Below are 21,467 nucleotides of genomic sequence, written 5' to 3' on the forward strand. Positions count from 1 at the left end.
GAAGAAAGGTTGAGGGAGCTAGGGCTTTTCTCATTGGAGTGAAGAAGGATGAGAGGTGACTTGACAGAGGTGTACAAGATGATGAGAGGCGTAAATAGAGTGGATAGCCAGAGACTTGTTCCCAGGGCAGAAATGTCTATCACAAGGGGCCATAATTTTAAAGTGATTGGAGGAAGGTTTAAGGGGGATGTCAGAGGTCGGTTCTTTACACAGAGAGTGGTGGGTGTGTGGAATGCACCATCAGCAGTGGTAGTACAGTCAGATACGTTAGGAACATTTAAGCGACTCTTGGATAATAATAAAATGAAGGTTACATTGGTTAGTTTGATGTTAGAGTAGGAGAAATAGTAAAACATCCAGGGTCGAAGGGCGTGTACTGTTCTAAGTTCTACTATTCATGTGCGAAAGTAGTAACATTGTGAAACTCAGGTTGGAGGTCAAGCAGGGCAAGATATGGTTTGCACATGCTCATGACACAAGGACTACCAATTAACCTGTACTTGGGGAAGAGATTAATGCTTCATCTCTTCCTCACCACAAGTTGACAGTTAATTTTGTCGCTAGATCACTCAATTTTATTCCAGCAAAATCGAGTCCAATGGATGGTTACGATTTATTTCCTTCCTAACTGAAAGAGGGAGGGTGTACCCATTTACTTCAGAAATCGGCAATTTCACCAAAGCCCTTCCTCTGGTGTTAACCTGTATACTGTACATTATGTTAGTTGGCGCAGTTCAGCCAAAGCAAGTTAAGCGAAGTTAAAAACCAAAAAGAACTGTGGACGCGGGAAATCAGAAACAAACTGAAATTGCTGAAAAAACTCATGAGGTCTTGCAACATTTGTGGAGAGAAATCAGAGGTAATGCTTTGGGTCAAGTGACCCTTCCACAGACTGAAAGTAGCTGGCAAAATGTGCAGAAGAGAGGGTCGGGGGAGGGGATAAGGAGTGAATGATCGATGCGGATAGAACCCAAAGGCAGGATGAACAAAGGAGGGGTTGACAATCTGGCTAGAATAGGTTTTAATGAGGACGGTTAGTGACTAACGATGGGATGTGTGTCTTAGCAGCCCATGTGATGACAAGGCCTGGTGTGTAGGGGTTGGGGGAAGGACATGGGAGAAGGTGCTCAGACCCGAAAATGATTGAACTCGATACTGAATCCAGAGGCTGCAGAGTCCCCAAGCGGAAAATGAGGGGCTGTTCTTCCGGCTTGTGCTGAGCTTCCCTGGAGCACTGCAGCAAGCCTGAGACAGGGAACGGCAGTGGGGGGGGGGGGGTGGGGGCGCGGGGAGGGGAGCGGGGGGCTGGGCAAGTGGCAGGTAACTGGAAGCTTGGGGTATTTGTTTGTGGGCTGATCTTATCACCTGATCTTCTGCATATACACTGACAATTTCCCAGTCACCATCTGCTCTGAGGAAGAGTCACTGGTTCCAAACGTTAACTCTGCTTTCTCTCCACAGATGCTGCCAGACCTGCTGAGCTTCTCCAGTGATTTCTGTTTTCATTGGGCAATGTTAATCTCTTCCCTCCCTTAGTGAATGGGAATACTGCCTCTCAAGTCCAAGAGGACAGTAAGAACTAAGAAAGGTGGTTCACAGTCCAAGCGATGCTGGGCAGCTGCCAAACATCAACACAGCTCTCGCCCCCTGGTCAGGTCAACTCCACACTCTACTGTCCCAGTCCCTGGTGCCAATAAGGGGTGTCCCACTGGAAGGTCAAGCAGCAGCCTCACCCGGATGATTCTGTCGGAACGATGCCGCCTCCGGATTCGGTTCAGACCCTCTACGAAGCGAATGAAGCCGTCCAGCAGCTGCCACTCCTCCTGGTCTGAGTGGAGCTTCTCTCCATAAACATCACAGCGGCTCTCTCCCTCTACGATCCGCTTGGTGGCTGTTACACAGGCCGGGAGCAGAAGGAACCTCGTCCTCCAGAACTTCAGGGATTCGATCAGGCTTTGGGGCAGCAAGACAAAAACAAAGAGACTTACTCACTGACTTTCACAGTCTCACTTACTTCAAGAACAACTTGCATTTATACCACACTTTTAGTACAGGAGATTACCCAGAATGCTTCACAGGAGTGCCGCCAGATAAAATCTGATGCAAAGATGATCGGGAAATCCGAGACCAGAAGCTTGGTCAAAGGCGTTCTTTTTGAAGGGACATTTTAAAGGTTTACTCCCGTCCAAGCCACTCACCATCCTGACTTGGAAATATATCGCTGTTCCTTCACTGTTACTGGGACAGAATCCTGGAATTCCCACCCTAAGGGCATTGTGGGACTGAGCGGTTCCAGAACACAGCTCACCACTGCCTTCCCAAGGGCAACTAGGGATGGGCAATAAGTGCTGGTCAAGCCAGCGATACTCACATCCCACAAGAAAAGAAATGGAGGGCAGCGAGGTGGAGAGGTTCAGAGAGGAAATGCAAGAGCTTAAAGTTGAGACGGCATAATACATGGTCACCAATGATGGAGCGATTAAACGGGGTCTGGGTTGGGAGGGGGGAGAACGGCTGAGAGAAATGTTCGCTTTAAGATGCTTGGCTGCTGAGAGGGTCTGCACATTGCCAGTTGGCATGCCAACGCATCAACTTTCAGGTCACTAGTGCACGTGGACTACACAGGAGAAACAAAAAATGAGAGAGAATAGAAGTTAGAAGGTTAGAACTGACGGATATAGAGATCTGGGAGACTTAGAGTCATAGAAATGTACAGCATGTCCAACCCGTCCATGCCGACCAGATATCCCAACCCAATCTAGTCCCACCTGCCAGCACCCGGCCCATATCCCTCCAAACCCTTCCTATTCATATACCCACCCAGATGCCTTTTAAATGTTGCAATTGTACCAGCCTCCACCACTTCTTCTGGCAGCTCATTCCATACACGCACCACCCTCTGTGAGAAAAAGTTGCCCCTTAGGTCCCTTTTATATCTTTCCCCTCTCACCCTAAACCTATGCCCTCTAGTTCTGGACTCCCCGACCCCAGGGAAAAGACTTTGCCTATTTACCCTATCCATGATCCCTCATGATTTTGTAAACCTCTATAAGGTCGCCCCTCAACCTCCGACGCTCCAGGGGAAACAGCCCCAGCCTGGTCAACCTCTCCCTGTAGCTCAAACCCTCCAACCCTGGCAACATCCTTGTAAATCTTTCAAGTTTCAGGAGAGTACACAGATAGGGAGGGGAGAGGCCACAGAAATGTGAATGAACTCGAGACAATGGAGGTTGCTGGGTGGAATGTCAGCTGAGAGAATACTGGAATAGACCAGGCTGGAGAAAAGTGGTGTATCACAGATCAAGGGCACAGGCAAACATCTTCCTGTTATTGAGACTTCTAATCTTGGCCCGGTGCCTAGCTGACTCCTACGTACACAGGATCTCTCACACACAGCATGCGGTTCTCAGAATTCTCCCACGTTATGTCTGTAGCTGGCACCTACAGTGTCCTTCGCCTCGTGGTGGGATTCTGGCACTGAGCTGCATCCTTTACCCGTGTCTGAGGTTCGTGCCCCACAGCAGAACAACTTTTCGGGGGGTCTGAGAGAGCAACCAGAACCCTCAAGGGAGCTCAGAGACAGGAAAGTGGGCGAGAAGGAGAGGTGGAGATATCTACCTGAAATCCTCAGAGCCGGACGAGCAGATATACTGATCCAGGTAATTCCACTTGTACTCTTCCAGCCGCTCGTGTAAGAATTCTACCCAGCATGACACAAACTCCGTGTTGGAGTGTGGTGGGCACAGGCTGTAGGTGTACTGGATCTGAGCCGATTCATAAGGGTACCTATGTCAGACAGAGAATACAGCCGCTGAGAGAAAATAAGGACCGCAGATGCTGGGAGATCAGTCGAAAAGTGTGGCGCTGAAAAAGCACAGCCGGTCAGTCAGCACCCGAGGAGCGGGAGAGTCGACGTTTCGGGCACAAGCCCTTCATCAGGGATGAAAATACAGCCATCCTCCGTCAGTCATAGCCACTGTACAATGCCCTCGCCCTCCCTATATCTGCAATCCCTCCTTTCCTGTCTCCCCACCACACCTCCCACCATCCTTCACCAATTCCTTGTTCCTGTGTACAGTCATGGGCGCCATATCACAGGAAGGATGCGAATGTATTAGAGAGAGTGCAGAAGTGATTTGCAAGAATGGGCAGCAGGAATGAGAAACTTCGGGAGAGAGGGTAGACAGTAGGTTTGGAAAGGAGGTTGAGAGGGCAGCTGACGGAGGCTTTCAAAATCAAGAGCAGGCCGGTTAGATTACACAGGGAGAAACTGCTTCTGCTCATAAAAGAAAATATGGAGAGGGTATAGATTTAAAGTGACATGCAAAAGAAGCAAAGGGTGATGAAAGAAAGTCTTCCTTTACATCACAAATAGTTAGGGTCTGGAACGCACTGCTTGGAAATGTGTTCAATTGAGGTCTTCAGGAGGGGTGTTTGATGGTTACTTGGACAGAAAGGGTATGGGGGGAAAGCAGGAGTTTGGTGCTAGGCAACAAAATCACTAAAGGCACGATTTGCCAAATGGCCTCCTTCTGTGCCGTAACAATTTTGTAAAAGGTTGGATAGACTTAAAACTGAGGCTAACATCTAGGGAACTGCTCAAGTGCCCCTCCCAACTCTATCACTCACAAAGAGGTCTCCCTGACAGCCCTCCCCAGGCAATCACAATCTGAACCCAGCTAACTAAGGGTGGCATGGTGGCTCAGTGGTTAGCACTGCTGCCTCACAGTGCCAGGGACCTGAGTTCGATTCCAACCTTGGGTGTCTGTGTGAAGTTTGCACGTTCTCCCTGTGTCTGTGTGGGTTTCCTCCGGGTGCTCTGGTTTCCTCCCACAATCCAAAGGTGTGCAGGTTAGGTGAATTGGTCATGCTAAACTGCCCATAGTGTTAGGTGCATTAGTTAGAGGGAGATGGGTCTGGGTGGATTACTCTTCAGAGGGTCAGTGTGGACTTATTGGGCCGAAGGGCTTGTGTCCACACTGTAGGGAATCTAATCTAAACCCTGCCAACCACCTGACGCCACCCTCTGTACCCGTCATCTGTACACCCCCCCATATCCCATCCCCTACTGCCTGAATACCCATCCTACACCACAAAGCAAGGCCCCACATGATGCTGGCTGAATGTGGAAGGGGCCCTGAGCTGGCATGGAGGGTAACGAGGAAGTCTGTTGGGGAGTTTTGAGAGACACTGAGGTGGCATAGGGATTGGGTGGGAGCAGAGGTGAGGTGTGAGGTGGGAGGGCTAGCCCGTCCAAGAGAGAACGGGAGAACTGGCAAGAGAACTCAAAAGAGCCGATCTGGGCTGTTAGCCAGCCTGGCCTGACACTCAATGGGTCCCACCGGTCACCTTGAAATCTGCCATTGGAGAGCAGTGAGCCTGACGCCAAGCTGAGCATTGTGGGGTAATGTGCCTTTACATGGGATTTGTTCTGTCCTTGAAGAGCAGGTGTTGAAAAGCCAGTGCCGAGCTGAGTGGAAACTCAGTAAATAACTTTGGTTTTTTTTTTAATTTGGCAAAGGAAGCGTGAGTGGGTAGAGTCAGGCTCACACACACCCAGGGTTCTGACTTTTGCTTTCAGTTTGAACAAGGAGGTTTAAACTAGATTGGCATGAGGGCAAGAAAGGGAGCTAAACATCAGATGATGGAGGAGGTGGTGACAGTCAGATATAGGTGCAGAGAGTCTGTGAGGACAGATAGACAGTTGACAGGGCAAAGGAACAGTCAAGTGTGATGGGTTGAAGTGTGTCTGTTTTAATGAAATAAGGGTCAGGAAGAAGGGTGACAAACTCAGAGCATGGATCAGTGCTTGGGGCTACGATATTGTGGCTGTTACAGGGATTTGGATATCACAGGGGCAGGGATGGCTGCTGGATGTTCCAGGGTTTAGATGTTTCAAAAGGAATAGGGAGGGAGGTAAAAGAGGAGGAGGGGGGGGGGAAGTGGCATTGCTAATCAGGGACAGTATCACAGCTGCAGAAAGGGAGGTTGTTGAGGAGGGGTTTGTCAGCAGAGTCAGTATGGGGGAGGGGGGGGGGTGGGGAGTCAAAAACAGGAAAGGAACAGTCACTTGATTGGGAGTTTTCTACAAGCCCCCCCCCTCCCCCCCAGCAACAGAGACATAGAGGAGCAGACTGGGGGACAGATAGAGTCATAGAGGTGTACAGCATGGAAACAGACCCTACAGTTGTGGAAAGGTGCAGAAGTAACAGGGTTGTTGTCATGGGTAACCTCAACTTCCCCAATATTGATTGGAACCTCCTTAGTGCAAATAGTTTGGATGGAGTAGATTTTGCCAGGTGTGTCCAGGAAGGGTTTCTGACTCAATATGTAGATAGGCTGACTAGAGGGGAGGCCATATTGGATTTGGTGCTTGGCAACAAACCAGGCCAGGTGTCAGATCTCTTGGTGATAGTGATCACAACTCCCTGACCATTACTATAGGCATGGAGAGGGATGGAAGCAGAGGGTATGGGAAAGTATTTAATTGGGGGAGGGGGGATTACAATGCTTTTAGACAGGAACTGTGAAACATAAACTGGGAGCAGATATTCTCAGGGAAGTGCACGACAGAAATCTGGAGGTTGTTTAGGGAGCACTTGGTGTGAGTGCTGGATAGGTCTGTCCCACTGAGGCAAGGAAGAGATGGTAGGGTGAAGGAACCTTGGGTGACAAGGGATGTGGAACATCAAGTCAAGAGGAAGAAGGAAGCTTACTTAAGGTTGAGGAAGCAAGGATTGGACAGGGCTTTAGAGGGTTACAAGATAGTCAGGATGGAACTGAAGGATGGACTTAGGAGAGCTAGAAGGGGGCATGAAAAACCCTTGGCAGATAGGATTAAGGGAAGTCCCTCACTTATGTACGGGACAAGTGGATGGTCAGAATGAGGGTAAGGCCAATCAGGGATAGTGAAGGGAACTTGTGCCTGGAGTTGGAGGACGTAGAGAAGGTCCTTAATAAATACTTTGCTTCAGTATTCACTAGTGAGAGGGACCGTGTCATTTGTGAGGACAGTGTGAAACAGACTGATACGCTCAAACAAGTTGATGTTAAGAAGGAGGATGTGCTGGAAATTTTGAAAAACATAAGGATAGATAAATCCCCTGGACCAGATGGGATATACCCTAGGTTACTACAGGAACGAGGGGGGAGATTGCTGCACCTTTGGCATGATATTTGTGTCCTTACTGTCCACTGGAGTACTGCCAGATGATTGGAGGGTGGCAAATGTTATTCCCTTGTTCAAGAAAGAGAGTAGGAATAATCCTGGGAACTACAGACCAATCAGCCTTATGTCAGTGGAGGGCAAAGTGTTGGAGAGGACTCAGAGAGTCAGGATTTATGATTATTTGGAAAAGCATAGTCTGATTAGAGGTAGTCAGCATGACTCTGAGACGGGCAGGTCATGTCTTACACGCCTATTGAAATCTTTGAGGGTGTGACAACACACATTGATGAAGGTAGAGCAGTGGATGTGGTGTACATGGATTTGAGCAAGGCGTTTGATAAGGTTCCCCATGGTAGGCTCATTCAGAAAGTCAGGAGTCATGGCATACAGGGAAATCTGGCTGTTTGGATACAGAATTGGCTGGCCCATGGAAGTCAGAGGGTGGTAGTAGATGGAAAGCATTCAGCCTGGAGCTTGGTTATCAGTGGTGTTCTGCAGGGATCAGTTCTGGCACCTCTGCTCTTTGTGATTTATATAAATGACTTGGATGAGGAAGTGGAAGGGTGGGTTAGTAGGTTTGCCAATGACATGATGGTTGGTGGAGTTGTGGATAGTGGGGAGGGCTGTTGAAGGTTGCGACGGGACATTGGCAGGATGCAGAGCTGGGCTGAGAAGTGGCAGATGGAGTTCAACCTGGAAAAGTGTGAAGTGATTCACTTTGGAAGGTCAAATGTGAATGCAGAATAAAGGCAGGATTCTTGGCAGTGTGGAGGAACAGAGGGATCTTGGGGTCCACGTCCATAGATCCCTCAAAGTTGCCACCTAAGTTGATAGGGTTGTTAAGAAGGTGCATGGTGTGTTGGCTTTCATTAGCAAGAGTGTAAGAGCCTCGAGGTTATGCTGCAGCTCTATCGTGCCCTGGTTAGACCACACTTGGAATATTGTGTTCAGTTCTGGTCGCCCCATTATAGGAAGGATGGGGAAGCTGTAGAGAGGGTGCTGAGGAGATTTACCAGGATGCTGCCTGGACTGGAGGGCATGTCTTATGAAGAAAGGTTGAGGGAGCTCGGACTTTTCTCATTGGAGCGAAAGAGGATGAGAGGTGACTTGTTAGAGGTATACAAGATGTTGAGAGGCATTGATAGAGTGGATAGCCAGAGACTTGTTCCCAGGGTGGAAATGTCTATCACGAGGGGGCATAATTTTAAGGTGATTGGACGAAGGTCTAGGGGAGATGTCAGAGATAGGTTCTTTACACAGATGGTGGTGGGTGTGTGAAATGCATTGTCAGTGGTGGTATTAGTCAGATACATTCGGGACATTTAAGCAACTCTTGGAGAGGCACATGGATGATAGAAAATTGAAGTGTGTGTAGGTTAGTCTGAGTAGGATAAAAGGCCGGCCCAACATTGAGGGCCGAAGGGTCTGCACTGTGCTGTACTGTTCTACGTTCCAGTTGTTGAAGTTGGGGTTTTTGGAGTTGAAGCTGCTAGATACAGCTGTCTTGCTCTGCTGTTGCAAAAAAAGCTTGAGCTCTCTCTCTGCTGCTAGATTTGTCAGTGTTCCTTCTCCTGGACTGGAGACAGCAAGTGAAGGAAATCTGTTTTGCTGAATTTGCCTCTGCCAAGACTGTTCTATTGGAACATTAGATTAGTCATTATTTAATGTATTATTTTGTTAAGTATCTCGATAGAGTTAGTTATGCCAACTCTTTTGGTTTGTCTGTATTTTAACTGTGATATAAGAATAAAGCATGTGTTGCTTTAAGCCAAGTAGGTTTGACCAACAAATCACAACTGGAACACAGCACCTTACACTTGCCTTTAATTAAAAGTTACTCCTTAAGCTATTGCCTTGGTAGGTTTTAAGGGAGTTTGGTCAGCATACCTTCCCAGAATGAGAGCAGCACTAAAAAAGGACACTTCCAACACAGCAGGCAGCTTGTGGTTCCAGCCACCTGCTTCAGCTCTTATTTTAAACGGTGCCCCCCTCGTTCTAGATTCAGCCACAGGGATCATCCTTTCAGCATCCGGTCGGCAAAGTCAGCTCAGTAAGGTCACCTCTCATTCCCCTACACTTCAACGAGGCTTGGCGCAATCTGTTGAACCCCTCCTCACAGGGCAATCCAAGGAACCGGCCGAGTGAACCGACACTGAACTGCTTCCAGTGGAAGTGCGCCCCTTAAGGGAAGGAAGGAAGACCACAATCTGTGTACAACTGTCCGACCCATGGCCTGCACAGCTGCAGCGAGACCTCCCAATGTTAACAATCCACCCTCCTTTGTAGCAAAGGCCAACATCCCAATTGTTTTTCTACTTGCTATCCCGACATGTTGACTCGATGTGATTCTTTGTAAAAGGGACTCTGATCCCCCTGTCCCACAGTGCTCTGCCGTCTCACACCATTCCCATTGTATTCTACTTTATTAATCTTCCTGTGTAAGCACACGGCCTCATATTTTCCCACATGATACTCCACCGTTTCACACACCTGACCTGTCTCTGCATCCTTTCCCACCTATCTTTGGAAACTGCCTTCAAAGCACTCAGTCCCTTCATCCAGGCCGTGGATAAACATTGCAAATAGCCAAGCCACCAGCAGTGAATCACAGAAGCGTAATGGTGTAGAAAGAGGCCATTTGGCCCGTTGTGCCCTCGCATTCCACTAGTTACAGATTGCCAACCTGAGAACGACCACTTATCTGTTTTCTGTCAATTAGGTAGTTCCCTATGCATGCTAGTATCTCGTCATCAAGTCCATCAGGAGTGTAAGCTAACCACAAGGGAAGGGAAAGTACAGGTGGCCATGTCATGAAAGGTAGTGGACACTTCAGTGACTGCAAACTGCTTTGAAAGGATGCTACGTAAATGCAATTTGTCTTGCTCCTTTCTCCTCAGACAGACAGGTATTGTGCAGCCTTGCTTCTGTGAGCTGGGGGGAGCACTCTATTCAGATGTGCGTTGGCCACGCTGAGGGATTTTAAACTGGCTCGACCAACTGGGATCAACGTGCCTGGGGCTGACGAGTGGCACAGACACACTGTAACCCCGAGAGGCCCACGTTCAAATCTCCAGCTCTGCCTCTCGTTCGCCATTCTGGGCATCGTGCTCTCCTCTTACTTTGCAGAAGACGCAAACAAAAAAAAAGGAAAAATGCCCACCCCCAAGCCTGGGTTAAATTACCCCCCCGCCATGTAAACGGCCGCGCCGGACCATCTGCTCCCCACTTACTTGGGCAGGTAACGGGTCACAGTTATGATCTTGTCCTTTAGGCAGACCTTATGAAAAGTGCGGCCCATGCTCAGCCAAAAGGCGGTCTCCTCCTCCTCCAGCTTGTTCCTGGATACCAGACCTGCAGGCAGGAGGATGACACACAGCTCACTGAACAGACATTCCACAACAAAACCAAACCCAGCAAGTGCAGGAGGAACTCAGCAGCTCTGGCAGCATCGGTGGAGAGAGAAATAGAGCTAACATCTGTCACACGGAACTCAAAACACGGTTTTTCTCTCCACAAAAGACAGGTTTTGTTGGTGTCATCGGTATTTCAGATTTCCAGCATCTGCAGTGCTCAGATTTTATTTCATATCTGAAGTTCATCTGGAAGGATGTCTTCGATTCAGTGCAGTGTGTCTTATTCAGGGAGAAAGCCCTATATCTTTCTGGTGGGGCCCAGGGGATCTAGCCCAGAGAGCCATTAGAGCCCAGAGGCTCGGGGGATCTAGCACAGAGACCCGTTAGAGCCCAGAGGCCTGGGGGATCTAGCACAGAGACCCGTTAGAGTCCAGAGACCCGGGGGATCTAGCACAGAGACCTGTTAGAGCCCAGAGGCTCGGGGGATCTAGCACAGAGACCCGTTAGAGCCCAGAGGCTCGGGGAATCTAGCACAGAGACCCGTTAGAGCCCAGAGGCCTGGGGGATCTAGCACAGAGACCCGTTAGAGTCCAGAGACCCGGGGGATCTAGCACAGAGACCCGTTAGAGTCCAGAGGCCTGGGGGATTGAGCACAGAGACCCGTTAGAGACCAGAGGCCCAGGGGATCTAGCACAGAGATCCGTTAGAGCACAGAGACCCGTTAGAGTCGAGAGACTGATGGCAGCCTGAGAAGGTGGAGGCTTGGATTTATTCTTCGGGTACACACCGACTTTCGACTCATAGCTCAACATTACACTTGTCCCCTCTCTCACAGGGACAAGGAAATCAATGGGTTAAACATTGACCTTTTACTCCCCAATGATCATAGAATCCCTACAGTGTAGAAGCAGACCATTCAGCCCATCGTGTCCACACTGACCCTCCAAAACAGCATTCCACCCAGATCCACCACCCCCATCCCTGTAACCCTGCATTTCCCATGACTAACCCACCTAGCCTGCACATCCCTGGACTCTACAGGACAATTTAGCATGAGCTGAAAATGTGTTGCTGGAAAAGCGCAGCAGGTCAGGCAGCATCCAAGGAGCAGGAGAGTCGACGTTTCGGGCATCAGGAAGGGCTGAAGAAGGGCTCATGCCCGAAATGTCGATTCTCCTGCTCCTTGGATGCTGCCTGACCTGCTGCGCTTTTCCAGCAACACATTTTCAGCTCTGATCTCCAGCATCTGCAGTCCTCACTTTCTCCTCGACAATTTAGCATGGCCAATTCACCTGACCTGCACATCTTAGGACTGTAGAAAGAAACTGAAGCACCCGGAGGAAACCCCTGCAGACACTGGGAGAATGTACAAACTCCACACAGACAGTCGCCTGAGGGTGGAATCGAACCCAAGTCTCTGGTGCTGTGAGGCAGCAGTGCACACCACTGAGCCACCACGCTGTCCAAATGATGGACTAGGATGAGGAGTTGGTCTTATAACCCCCCCGCCCAACCATCCCTACGATCTGTTCAACTACTCACTGAGATTCCGACTGGAAAGTGAGCTTATCATTCAGGATCATTTCTGCCTGCCATAGAACATTCCAGCACAGTACAGGCCCTTCAACCCTCGATGTTGCACCACCCTGTGAAACCAATCCGAAGCCTATCTTACCGACATATTTTCGTCCATATGTTTATCCAGTGACCATTTAATGGCCTTAAGGTGGTGAGTCTACTACTGTTGCAGGCAGCGTGTTCCACGTCCCAACTACTCTCGGAGTAAAGGAACTACCTCTGATATCTGTCCTAAATCCCCTCAATTTAAAGCTATGTCCCCTCGTGCTCACCATCACCATTTGAGGAAAAAGGCTCTCCCTATCCACCTTATCTAACCCTCTGATTATCTTATATGTCTCAATTAAGTCACCTCTCAACCTTCTTCTCTCCAATGAAAACAGCCTCAAGTCCCTCACCCTTTCCTCATTAGACCTTTCCTCCATACCAGGTAACCTCCTGGTAAATGTGCTCTACACACTTTCCAAAGCTTCCACATCCCTCTTATAATGTGGTGACTAGAACTGTATACAATACTCCAAGTGCGACTGCTCCAGAGTTTTGTACAGCTGCAACATGACCTCGTGGTTCAGAAACTCAATCCCTCCATTGATAAAGGTTAACATACCGTAAAGTCTTCTGAACAACCCTATCAACTCAGGTAGCAACTTTCAGGGATCTATGTACGTGGACACCGAGATCTCTCAGCTCATCTACACTACCAAGAATCTTACCATTAGCCCAGGAAAACTCTATTCCTGTTATTCCTTCCAAAGTGAATCACCTCTCACTTTTCCACATTAAGTTCCATTTGCCACCTCTCAGCCCAGCTCTGCAGCTTATCTATGCCCCTCTGTAACCTACAACATCCTTCAGCACTATCCACAACTCCACCAACTTAGTGTCATCCACAAATTTACTAACCCATCCTTCTACGCCCTCATCCAGGTCAGTTATAAAAATGACAAACAGATGTGACCCCTAAAACAGGTGCTTGTGGTACCCCACTAGTAACTGAACTCCAGGGTGAACATTTCCTGTCAACCACCATCCTCTGTCTTCTTACAGCTAGCCAATTTCTAATCCAAACCATTAAATCACCCTCAATCCCATGTCTCTATATTTTGCCATAGCCTATCGTGGGGAACTTTACTGAAATCCACATACACCACATCAACTGCTTTACCCACATCCACCTGTCTGGTCACCTTCTCAACAAACTCAATAAGGTTTGTGAGGCACGACCTACCCTTCACAAAACCGTGTTGACTATCCCTGATCAAATGATTCCTTTCTAGATGATTATAAATCCCATCCCGTTTAATCCTTTCCAACACCTACACACAGCCGAAGTAAGGCTCACGGGTCTATAATTACCAGAGTTGTAATTGTATCATTACAAGTGAATAACATTTGCTATTCTCCAGTCTCTGGTACTATTCCTGTTGACAATGATGACATAAAGATCAAAGCCAAAGGCTCTGCAATCTCCTCCCTGGCGTCCCAGAGAATCCCAGGATAAATCCCATCTGGCCCAGGGGACTTATCTATTTTCACACTTTCCAGATTTGCTAACACCGCCTCCTTATGAACCTCAATCCTGTCTAGTCTAATAACCTGTATCTCAGTATTCTCCTTGACAACATAATCTTTTTCCTTTGTGAATACTGATGAAAAATATTCATTTAGCACCTCTCCTATCTCTTTGGACTCCATGCTGTCCTTGACTGACCCTAAGCTAACACTCGTCTTTCTTTTATTCCTGACATAGCTATAGAAAACTTTAGGGTTTTCCTTGATCCTACCTACCAAAGACTTCTCATGTCCCCTCCTGGCTCTTGTTAGCTCTCCCTTTAGGTCCTTCCTGGCTAACTTGTAACTCTCAAGCACCCTGAGTCTTCATGTCTCATCTTTACATAAGCCGCCTTCTTCCTCTTGACAAGAGATTCAGCGTCTTTAGTAAACCAGGTTTCCCTTGCTCGACCACTTCCTTCCTGCCTGACAGGTATTTATGTACCAAGGACCCGCAGTAGCTGTCCCTTGAACAAGCTCCACATTTCAGTTGTGCCCTTCCCCTGCAGTTTCCTTCCCCATCCTATGCATCCTATACATCTTCAGACTGCAGGAGGAAACCCACGCAGACATGGGGAGTATGTGCAAACTCCACACAGACAGTCGGCCGAGGGTGGAATTGAACCTGGGCCCCTGGTGCTGTGAGGCAGCAGTGCTAACCACTGAGCCACTGTGCTGTTGCAATGACATCGCTGAGGGAAGAGGTGGCACCAAACCTACGTGGGATACCTGCATAGGGTCGGATTAATGAAGGGATGGGCGTGGATTGCCCCAAATGTAACATCAGTACTCTCATGCCCCCACCTTAACAAGGAGGATGGGGTCACAAGAATACCCACCATCGGGGCTGATGATGGCGATACCACCATCAGTTGGAAAAAGGTTTTATGTTCGTCCAACCTTTCCTCTTTCTCGGTGCTGAATCCGCTCCTGTGAAGACAGGGTCTGGGTTCTAACTCACCTCTTGCAGTCCAGCCCAACAGCCGTCTCCTTCACGTTTAGGTTCAGGGTACTGAAGGCCATCGAGCGGTTCAGGGGACCGCAGTCAGTCTGGCCCATTCTTGCAAGTGCAGGTACCATACAGGAGAGGAACTCTTCTAACGGGCACCCGGCGCCACGTGGAAACCTACCACATGCGAGACTCCTTACCCCGAGTGTAGAGGGGGCTGCTGCTGAGAGGCGCGGAGGCTGCAGTGCTCGATAGCCTGTTCTTGCTCTGGACGATGATCTGATAGCCCTGCATCAGGCGCTGGCAAATAAATTCCTCAAATACCTGCTGCGCTGTCATCACAGGTCCGTCCTCATCTCTCCTATAAACCAGGAGAACACAAAAGGTCAGAAAAATGATTCCTCTTTGCTCTTTCTTTCAGGCCTACAGTAAGAACTGCCACCGGGGCAGCAAGTGTCCAGCTCCAACCTATACATCGCCATGGAAACAGAACTCCCACAGCACAATCCAGGCCGAAACCTGGCCAGTCTGCTGCAAAGGAGTGTTAAGGTTATCAGCGGAAGGACAAGCCGAAATCTCGCTGCTCTAATGCTACAGAGAATGAGCTCCTCTCCCATTTATATTTCAGCTACACCTGTTAGGTACACCCGGTAAATCCAGCGCATCTTCCTGCATCACTGCACAGGAAGGCAGCCGTGCTAACCACTGAGCCATCAAGCTGCCCCTGGCTTTGAGTGGTCACCCTCCGCAAATCTTCGCTGGCAAAACTTTGGGCCGGTGTTGCCCCACATTCTGGTAAAACCCTTCCCAATCCTGTCTTTCGTTTTGAGCAGCCTCCTCGAATCCTGTCCAGGGGAGTGCCTTTCCCCAGCTCTCTCTTACTGCCGCACAACAGGAAGCTCATCGGGGCTTGAAGTCAGGTTAAAGATGGTAACGTTCCAGCGATGGCAGAAATAAACAGACCAGTCAGCGAAGGGAGGAGGGGGTAGGTGCTACCCAAGGATAGGTGTGTGAAACCCAGGTTAACAGCCTGTGGCACTGAGACTGTTCTGCACGGATGAATAGTTGGGTGGAGGGGGGGGGGGGAGGGGGCGCAATGCTGTCTTTATTCTGAGGTGGACTCGATGATCCCACAGTATTATTCCAAAAACTGAGAGCATTCTTCCTGGTGGGCCTGCCCAATAGCTATCCCTCAACTGACACCACTAAAGTGGGTTTATCTGACTGATTGCGTAAGCTTGCTGTCTGCAAATTTCCTCCAATTTCTTATACGAAGGATTCCATTGTGAAACGTTTTGGATGTGATGTGATTGCAATGGGTAGTGTGATTAAAACATGCCTTTGTAGACCCTCTTGAGTCACAATGGCAGTGTTCTGGGTTCACCCACTCAGGGGGGGGGGGGGGGGTGATAACGTACCTGAGCAGGTAGATTAAAGTACCTGAAGGAAGGCTGTTTGCCTCTTGATGGGAAAGCAGCTTGGAGGCCAGAGTTTGGTTGAATTGACCACCTTCGCTGGAATTTTAATTTATGTTCACTACCTGTGGACATCTCTGGTTGAGGCAGCATTCACTGCCCTTTCCCAGTTGCCCTTCAGAAGGTGAGGATGATCTGCCCCTTTGAAAGACTGCAGTCCACATGCTCTGGATTGACACACAATGCCTTTGGGTGGGGGTTGGGGGATTCCAGGACTTTGACCCCTGACACTGAAGAAAGAGCCATACATTTCTAAGTCAGGATGGTGAGTGGCTTGGAGGGGAATTTGCAGGGGGTGGTGTTTCCCTGTGCCTGTTACCCTTGTCCTTCCAGATGGACGCAGTTGTGAATTTGGAAGGTGCTCTCTGAGGATCTTTGGTGCATCTTGTATATAGTACGTATTGAACAGTAACACCGTGGTGAGAACTGCTGTCTTGTAGCACCAGGGACCTGAGCTCGACTCCACCCATGGGTGATAAATACATTTAGGACAAAAGGTGAACTGGGGAGAGAATAGGGCCCCTCAAAGATCAGCAAGGCAGCCTACGTGTAGAGCCACAGGAGATGGGGGAAGATACTAAACGAGTATTTTGCATCAGTGTTTACTGTGCGTGGGAAATCATGTCTCATGAACTTGATTGAGTTTTTTGAAGAAGTAACAAAGAGGATATATGAGGGCAGAGCAGTAGATGTGATCTATATGGACTTCAGTAAAGGCGTTCAACAAGGTTCCCCATGGGAGACTGATTAGCAAGGTTAGATCTCATGGAATAAAGGGAGAACCAGCCATTTGGATACAGAACTGGCTCAAAGGTAGAAGACAGAGGGTGGTGGTGGAGGGTTGTTTTTCAGACTGGAGGCCTGTGACCAGTGGAGTGCCACAAGAATCGGTGCTGGGTCCTCTACTTTTTGTCATTTACATAAATGATTTGGATGCGAGCATAAGAGGTACAGTTAGTAACTTTGCAGATGACACCAAAATTGGAGGTGTAGTGGACAGCGAAGAGGGTTACCTCAGATTACAACAGGATCTGGACCAGATGGGCCAATGGGCTGAGAAGTGGCAGATGGAGTTTAATTCAGATAAATGTGAGGTGCTGCATTTTGGAAAAGCGAATCTTAGCAGGACTTATACACTTAATGGTAAGGTCCGAGGGAGTGTTGCTGAACAGAGACCTTGGAGTGCAGGTTCATAGCTCCTTGAAACTGGAGTCGCAGGTAGATAGGATAGTGAAGGCGGCGTTTGGTATGCTTTCCTTTATTGGTCAGAGTATTGAGTACAGGAGTTGGGAGGTCATGTTGCAGCTGTACAGGACATTGGTTAGGCCACTGTTGGAATATTGTGTACAATTCTGGTCTCCTTCCTATTGGAAAGATGTTGTGAAACTTGTAAGGGTTCAGAAAAGATTTACAAGGATGTTGCCAGGATTGGAGGGTTTGAGCTACAGGGAGAGGCTGAACAGACTGGGGCTGTTTCCCCTGGAGTGTCAGAGGCTGAGGGGTGACCTTATAGAGGTTTACAAAATTATGAGGGGAATGGATAGGATAAATAGACAAGGTCTTTTCTCTGGGGTGGGAGAGTCCAGAACTAGAGGGTTTAAGGTGAGAGGGGAAAGATATAAAAGAGACCTAAGGGGCAACTTTTTCACACAGAGGGTGGTACGTGTATGGAATGAGCTGCCAGAGGAAGCAGTGGAGGCTGGTACAATTACAGCATTTAAAAGGCATTTGGATGGGAATATGAATAGGAAGGGTTTAGAGAGGTATGGGCCAAGTGCTGGTAAATGGGATTAGATTAACTTAGGATATCTGGTCAGCATGGATGAGTTGGACCGAAGGGTCGGTTTCTGTGCTGTACATCTTGATGACTGTCTGTGAGATGTTTGCACATTCTCCCTGTGTCTGCTCCGGTTTCCTCCCACAGTCCAAAGATATGCAGGTCAGATGGATTGGCTGTGCTAAATTGACGATAGTGTCCAGGGATGTGCAGTCTAGGTGGGTTAGCCATGCGAAATTGGAAAGCTCTTTGGAGGGTCAGTGTGCACTCGATGGGCCCAATGGCCTGCCTCTACTCTACTCTGTAGGGGTTCTAGGTGCTCTAACTGACCATCGGCGGTGAAGGGAGTAGATGTGGTGTCAATCAAGCTGCATTGTCTTGGATGGCGTCAAGCTTCTTGTGTGTTGTTGGAGCAGGCAAGTGGGGAGTATTCCATCACACTCCTGACTTGTGCACTGTAGATGGTGGACAGGAGTCAGGAGATATGTTACCCACTTACCCACTGCAGGATTGCTGGCCTCTGACCTGGTTAGCTCCTGCCTATTCCAGTCCAGCTTGTTCCAGGATTCAGCAATGGTAATGCTTTTGAACATCAAGGATTGATGGTTGGATTGGCTCTTCAGAAGATGATTATTACCTGACACTTGTATGGCCTGTTATAGGAAGGCCTGACGATGCGGTCTAATCTTGTATGCCACACCCACTTCCATATCATTAATTGGTAACCAGGTAACAAAGGTCACGAGTAAGCCATCTGACAAATAAAACTGACAACCCAATTTAGCAACAATGAAGCACTGAGGGGGACTCCATCAGCAACACAGACAGGGCAGACACGATGGGCCCAATGGCCTCCATCTGTGCTGTAACAATTGGGAGAAGAGTGGTTTGTTCGCACCATTTACTGAAACCGGCTAAGTCTTCAAGGACATAATTGTGGCAGGAGCTTGGTGAATCAGTCGAGGGAACAAATCGTACTCAATGTCATCCTTACCCATCTACCTGCTGCAGGTACATCAGTCCATGACAGGATTGGTTGGAATGACGACCACACAGCCCTCACGAAGACATTCCATCTTCACGATGAAGATTGCCACACAACACGATGGAGGTTCTGGGGAGCGTGTGTTGAGCAAGCTGAAACCAGGACTGATCCAGTTCGGCATCAAGTCCCATGTAATGAGGGTGGCTAAAACCCAGCTAAAAACGAGGGGCAATCCCAACGAGACAGGACGACTCAGCCACAACATAAACAGCACGTGAACATCTCCAGGCCTGGTGCGCGTGGAGACGAGCCTGGAGCATTTACAGCCGTCACCCCCAAGAACTGCCGAGTGGGTGACGGCTGTAAATGCTCCAGGCTTGTCTCCATGAGCACCAGACCTGGAGATGTTCACATGCTGTTTCCGTTGTGGCTCTCTGCTGCCTTCTGAGGTTCCCCAGATACCAGCCTTCAGCCATGTGCCATCAACAAACGGTTGGAGACACTGGATGCTGCAAAGGCGAAGAACCTTTATAACATTCTGACCAATAGTACTGAAGATGTGTGCTCCACAACATGCCCTTCCTCCAGCCAAGTTCTCCCAGGACAGTTACAACACTGGGATCGACCTGGCCATGTGGGAAATTATCCAGGTATGTCCTGGACATAAAAAGCAGGACAAGTCCAACTCAGCCAATTCCTCTCCCATCCATCTGTTCCCAATCCTCGGTAAAGTGATGGAAGGGCTCACCAACAGGGCTATCAAGCAGCACCTGCTCAGTGACACCCAGTTTGGGCTCCCCCAGGGTCACTCAGCTCCTGACCTGATTACAGCCTTGGGTCAAACGTGGACAAAAGAGCTGAATTCCGGAGGGGAGGGGAGAGGGACTGACCCTTGACATTAAGGCTGCATTCGAATGTGTGCAGCATCAAGGAGTCCTCGAAAACCTGGAATCAATGGGGCGTCATTGCAGGCACACAACACAAGGGAGGTGGTAGTGGTGGTTGTTGGAGGGTCAGTCATCTCAGCTCTAGGACACCTCTGCAGGAGTTCCTCAGGGGAGTGTCCTTGGCCCAACCATCTTCAGCTGCTTCATCAACGACCTTCCCTCCATCAGAAGGTCAGACTTTAAGGCAGGCTGTAAGGAAAAGCCTGGAAATTACAGACCTGTGGGCTTCACATCAGTGGTGGGTAAGTTGTTGGAGGGAATTCTGAGAGATAGGATTATGCATTTGGAGAGGTGGCTTTAGGCGCGGCTTTGTGTGTGGGAAATCCAAAAAGAGACACTCTGATCACCACCCCAAAATCTCCAATGGGGTTACAATCACTGAAACCCCCACTGCCAACATCCTGGGGGTTACCATTGATCAGAAACTCCTCCACTGAACTCACCACAGACACACAGTGACTACAAGAGCATGTCAGAGGTGAGGAATACTGCAGTGAGTAACTCACCACCTGACTCCTCAAAGCCTGGTCCACCATCTCCAAGGCACAAGTCACGAGTGTGGTGCAATACTCCCCACTTGCTGAGCTGGAGGCTGCTCCAACAACACTCAAGAGATTTCACACCATCCAGGACAAACCAGCTCCTTGATCGACACCACATCCTCAAGCATCCACTCCCTCCACCACCGATGCTCAGTAGCAGCAGTGTGTACTGTCTCCAAGATGCATTTCAGACATTCACCAAAGATCCTCAGACAGCACCTTCCAAACCCACCACCACTTTCACCGAGAAGGACAAGGGCAGCAGATATAGGGGAACACGAACCCCTGAAAGGTTCCCCTCGAGAAGGCTCATCACCCTGATTTGAAATAAACTGCCATTTCTTCAGTGTCGCTGGGTCAAAATTGTGGCATTTCCTCCCTGAGAGCATTCTGGGTCAACCCACAGCAGGTTGAGTGCAGGGGCTCGAGAAGGCAGCTCACCCCCACCTTCTCAAGGGCAACCATGCTGACCAGCCAGCAACACCCACCTCCTCCAGGTCAACAAAAGGGAAACCATACCCAGGTTTGGGCTGATAAGTTGGAAGCAGTATTGATGTCACACAAGTACCAGATCAATGACCCCTCTCTGACAAGAGAGAACTTAACCATTGCCCTTTGACATTCAATGACCTCACCATCACTGAGACCACATTATCAACATCCTGTCAACGCCCTTGACCAGAACAAAACTGAACTCACCAGGTAAGTAAGTGGCAACAAGAGCATGCCGTGGGCTAGGAATACTGCAGCAAATAACTCACCCCCTGACTCCCTAAAGTCTGTCCATCGTTTAAAAAAAAAGGCACAAGCCAAGGGGGAGAACACACTCCCCACTCGCCTGTGCGAGTGTAACTCCAATAACATTCGAGAAGCTCGACCCTGCCCAGGACAAAGCTGCCCACTTGATTGGAACCTCATCCACCAGCTACAGCCTTTGCTCAGTCCATTACCTATTCAACATGGCAGCAGTGTGTACCATCTGAAAGGTGCACAGCAGCAATTCACCAAGGATTCTTTGATAGCCCCTTCCAAACTGAAAACCTCCAGCAGCGAGAAGCACTGGGGCAGCAGGGAACATCCCCACCTGCAAGTTTCCCTCCAAGTCACATACCACCCAGAGCTGGCCGCTCACTATTGCCGAG

The 21,467-nt window shown here is 49.1% G+C and overlaps 1 protein-coding gene across 1 annotated transcript in view; it reads right to left on the reverse strand.

Annotated features, from left to right (window-relative positions):
• The window catches only part of depdc5 (DEP domain containing 5, GATOR1 subcomplex subunit), a 221,816-nt gene that overhangs the window by 64,298 nt on the left and 136,051 nt on the right, over positions 1–21,467 (reverse strand). Inside the window, 4 exon segments of the mRNA XM_072587095.1 lie at positions 1,734–1,953; positions 3,619–3,786; positions 10,399–10,519; positions 14,800–14,960. Of these exon segments, the coding sequence (XP_072443196.1) occupies positions 1,734–1,953; positions 3,619–3,786; positions 10,399–10,519; positions 14,800–14,960 (670 nt within the window).

Source organism: Chiloscyllium punctatum, chromosome 17 (assembly GCF_047496795.1).
Source record: "Chiloscyllium punctatum isolate Juve2018m chromosome 17, sChiPun1.3, whole genome shotgun sequence".
In the NCBI taxonomy this organism is placed as follows: domain Eukaryota; kingdom Metazoa; phylum Chordata; class Chondrichthyes; order Orectolobiformes; family Hemiscylliidae; genus Chiloscyllium; species Chiloscyllium punctatum.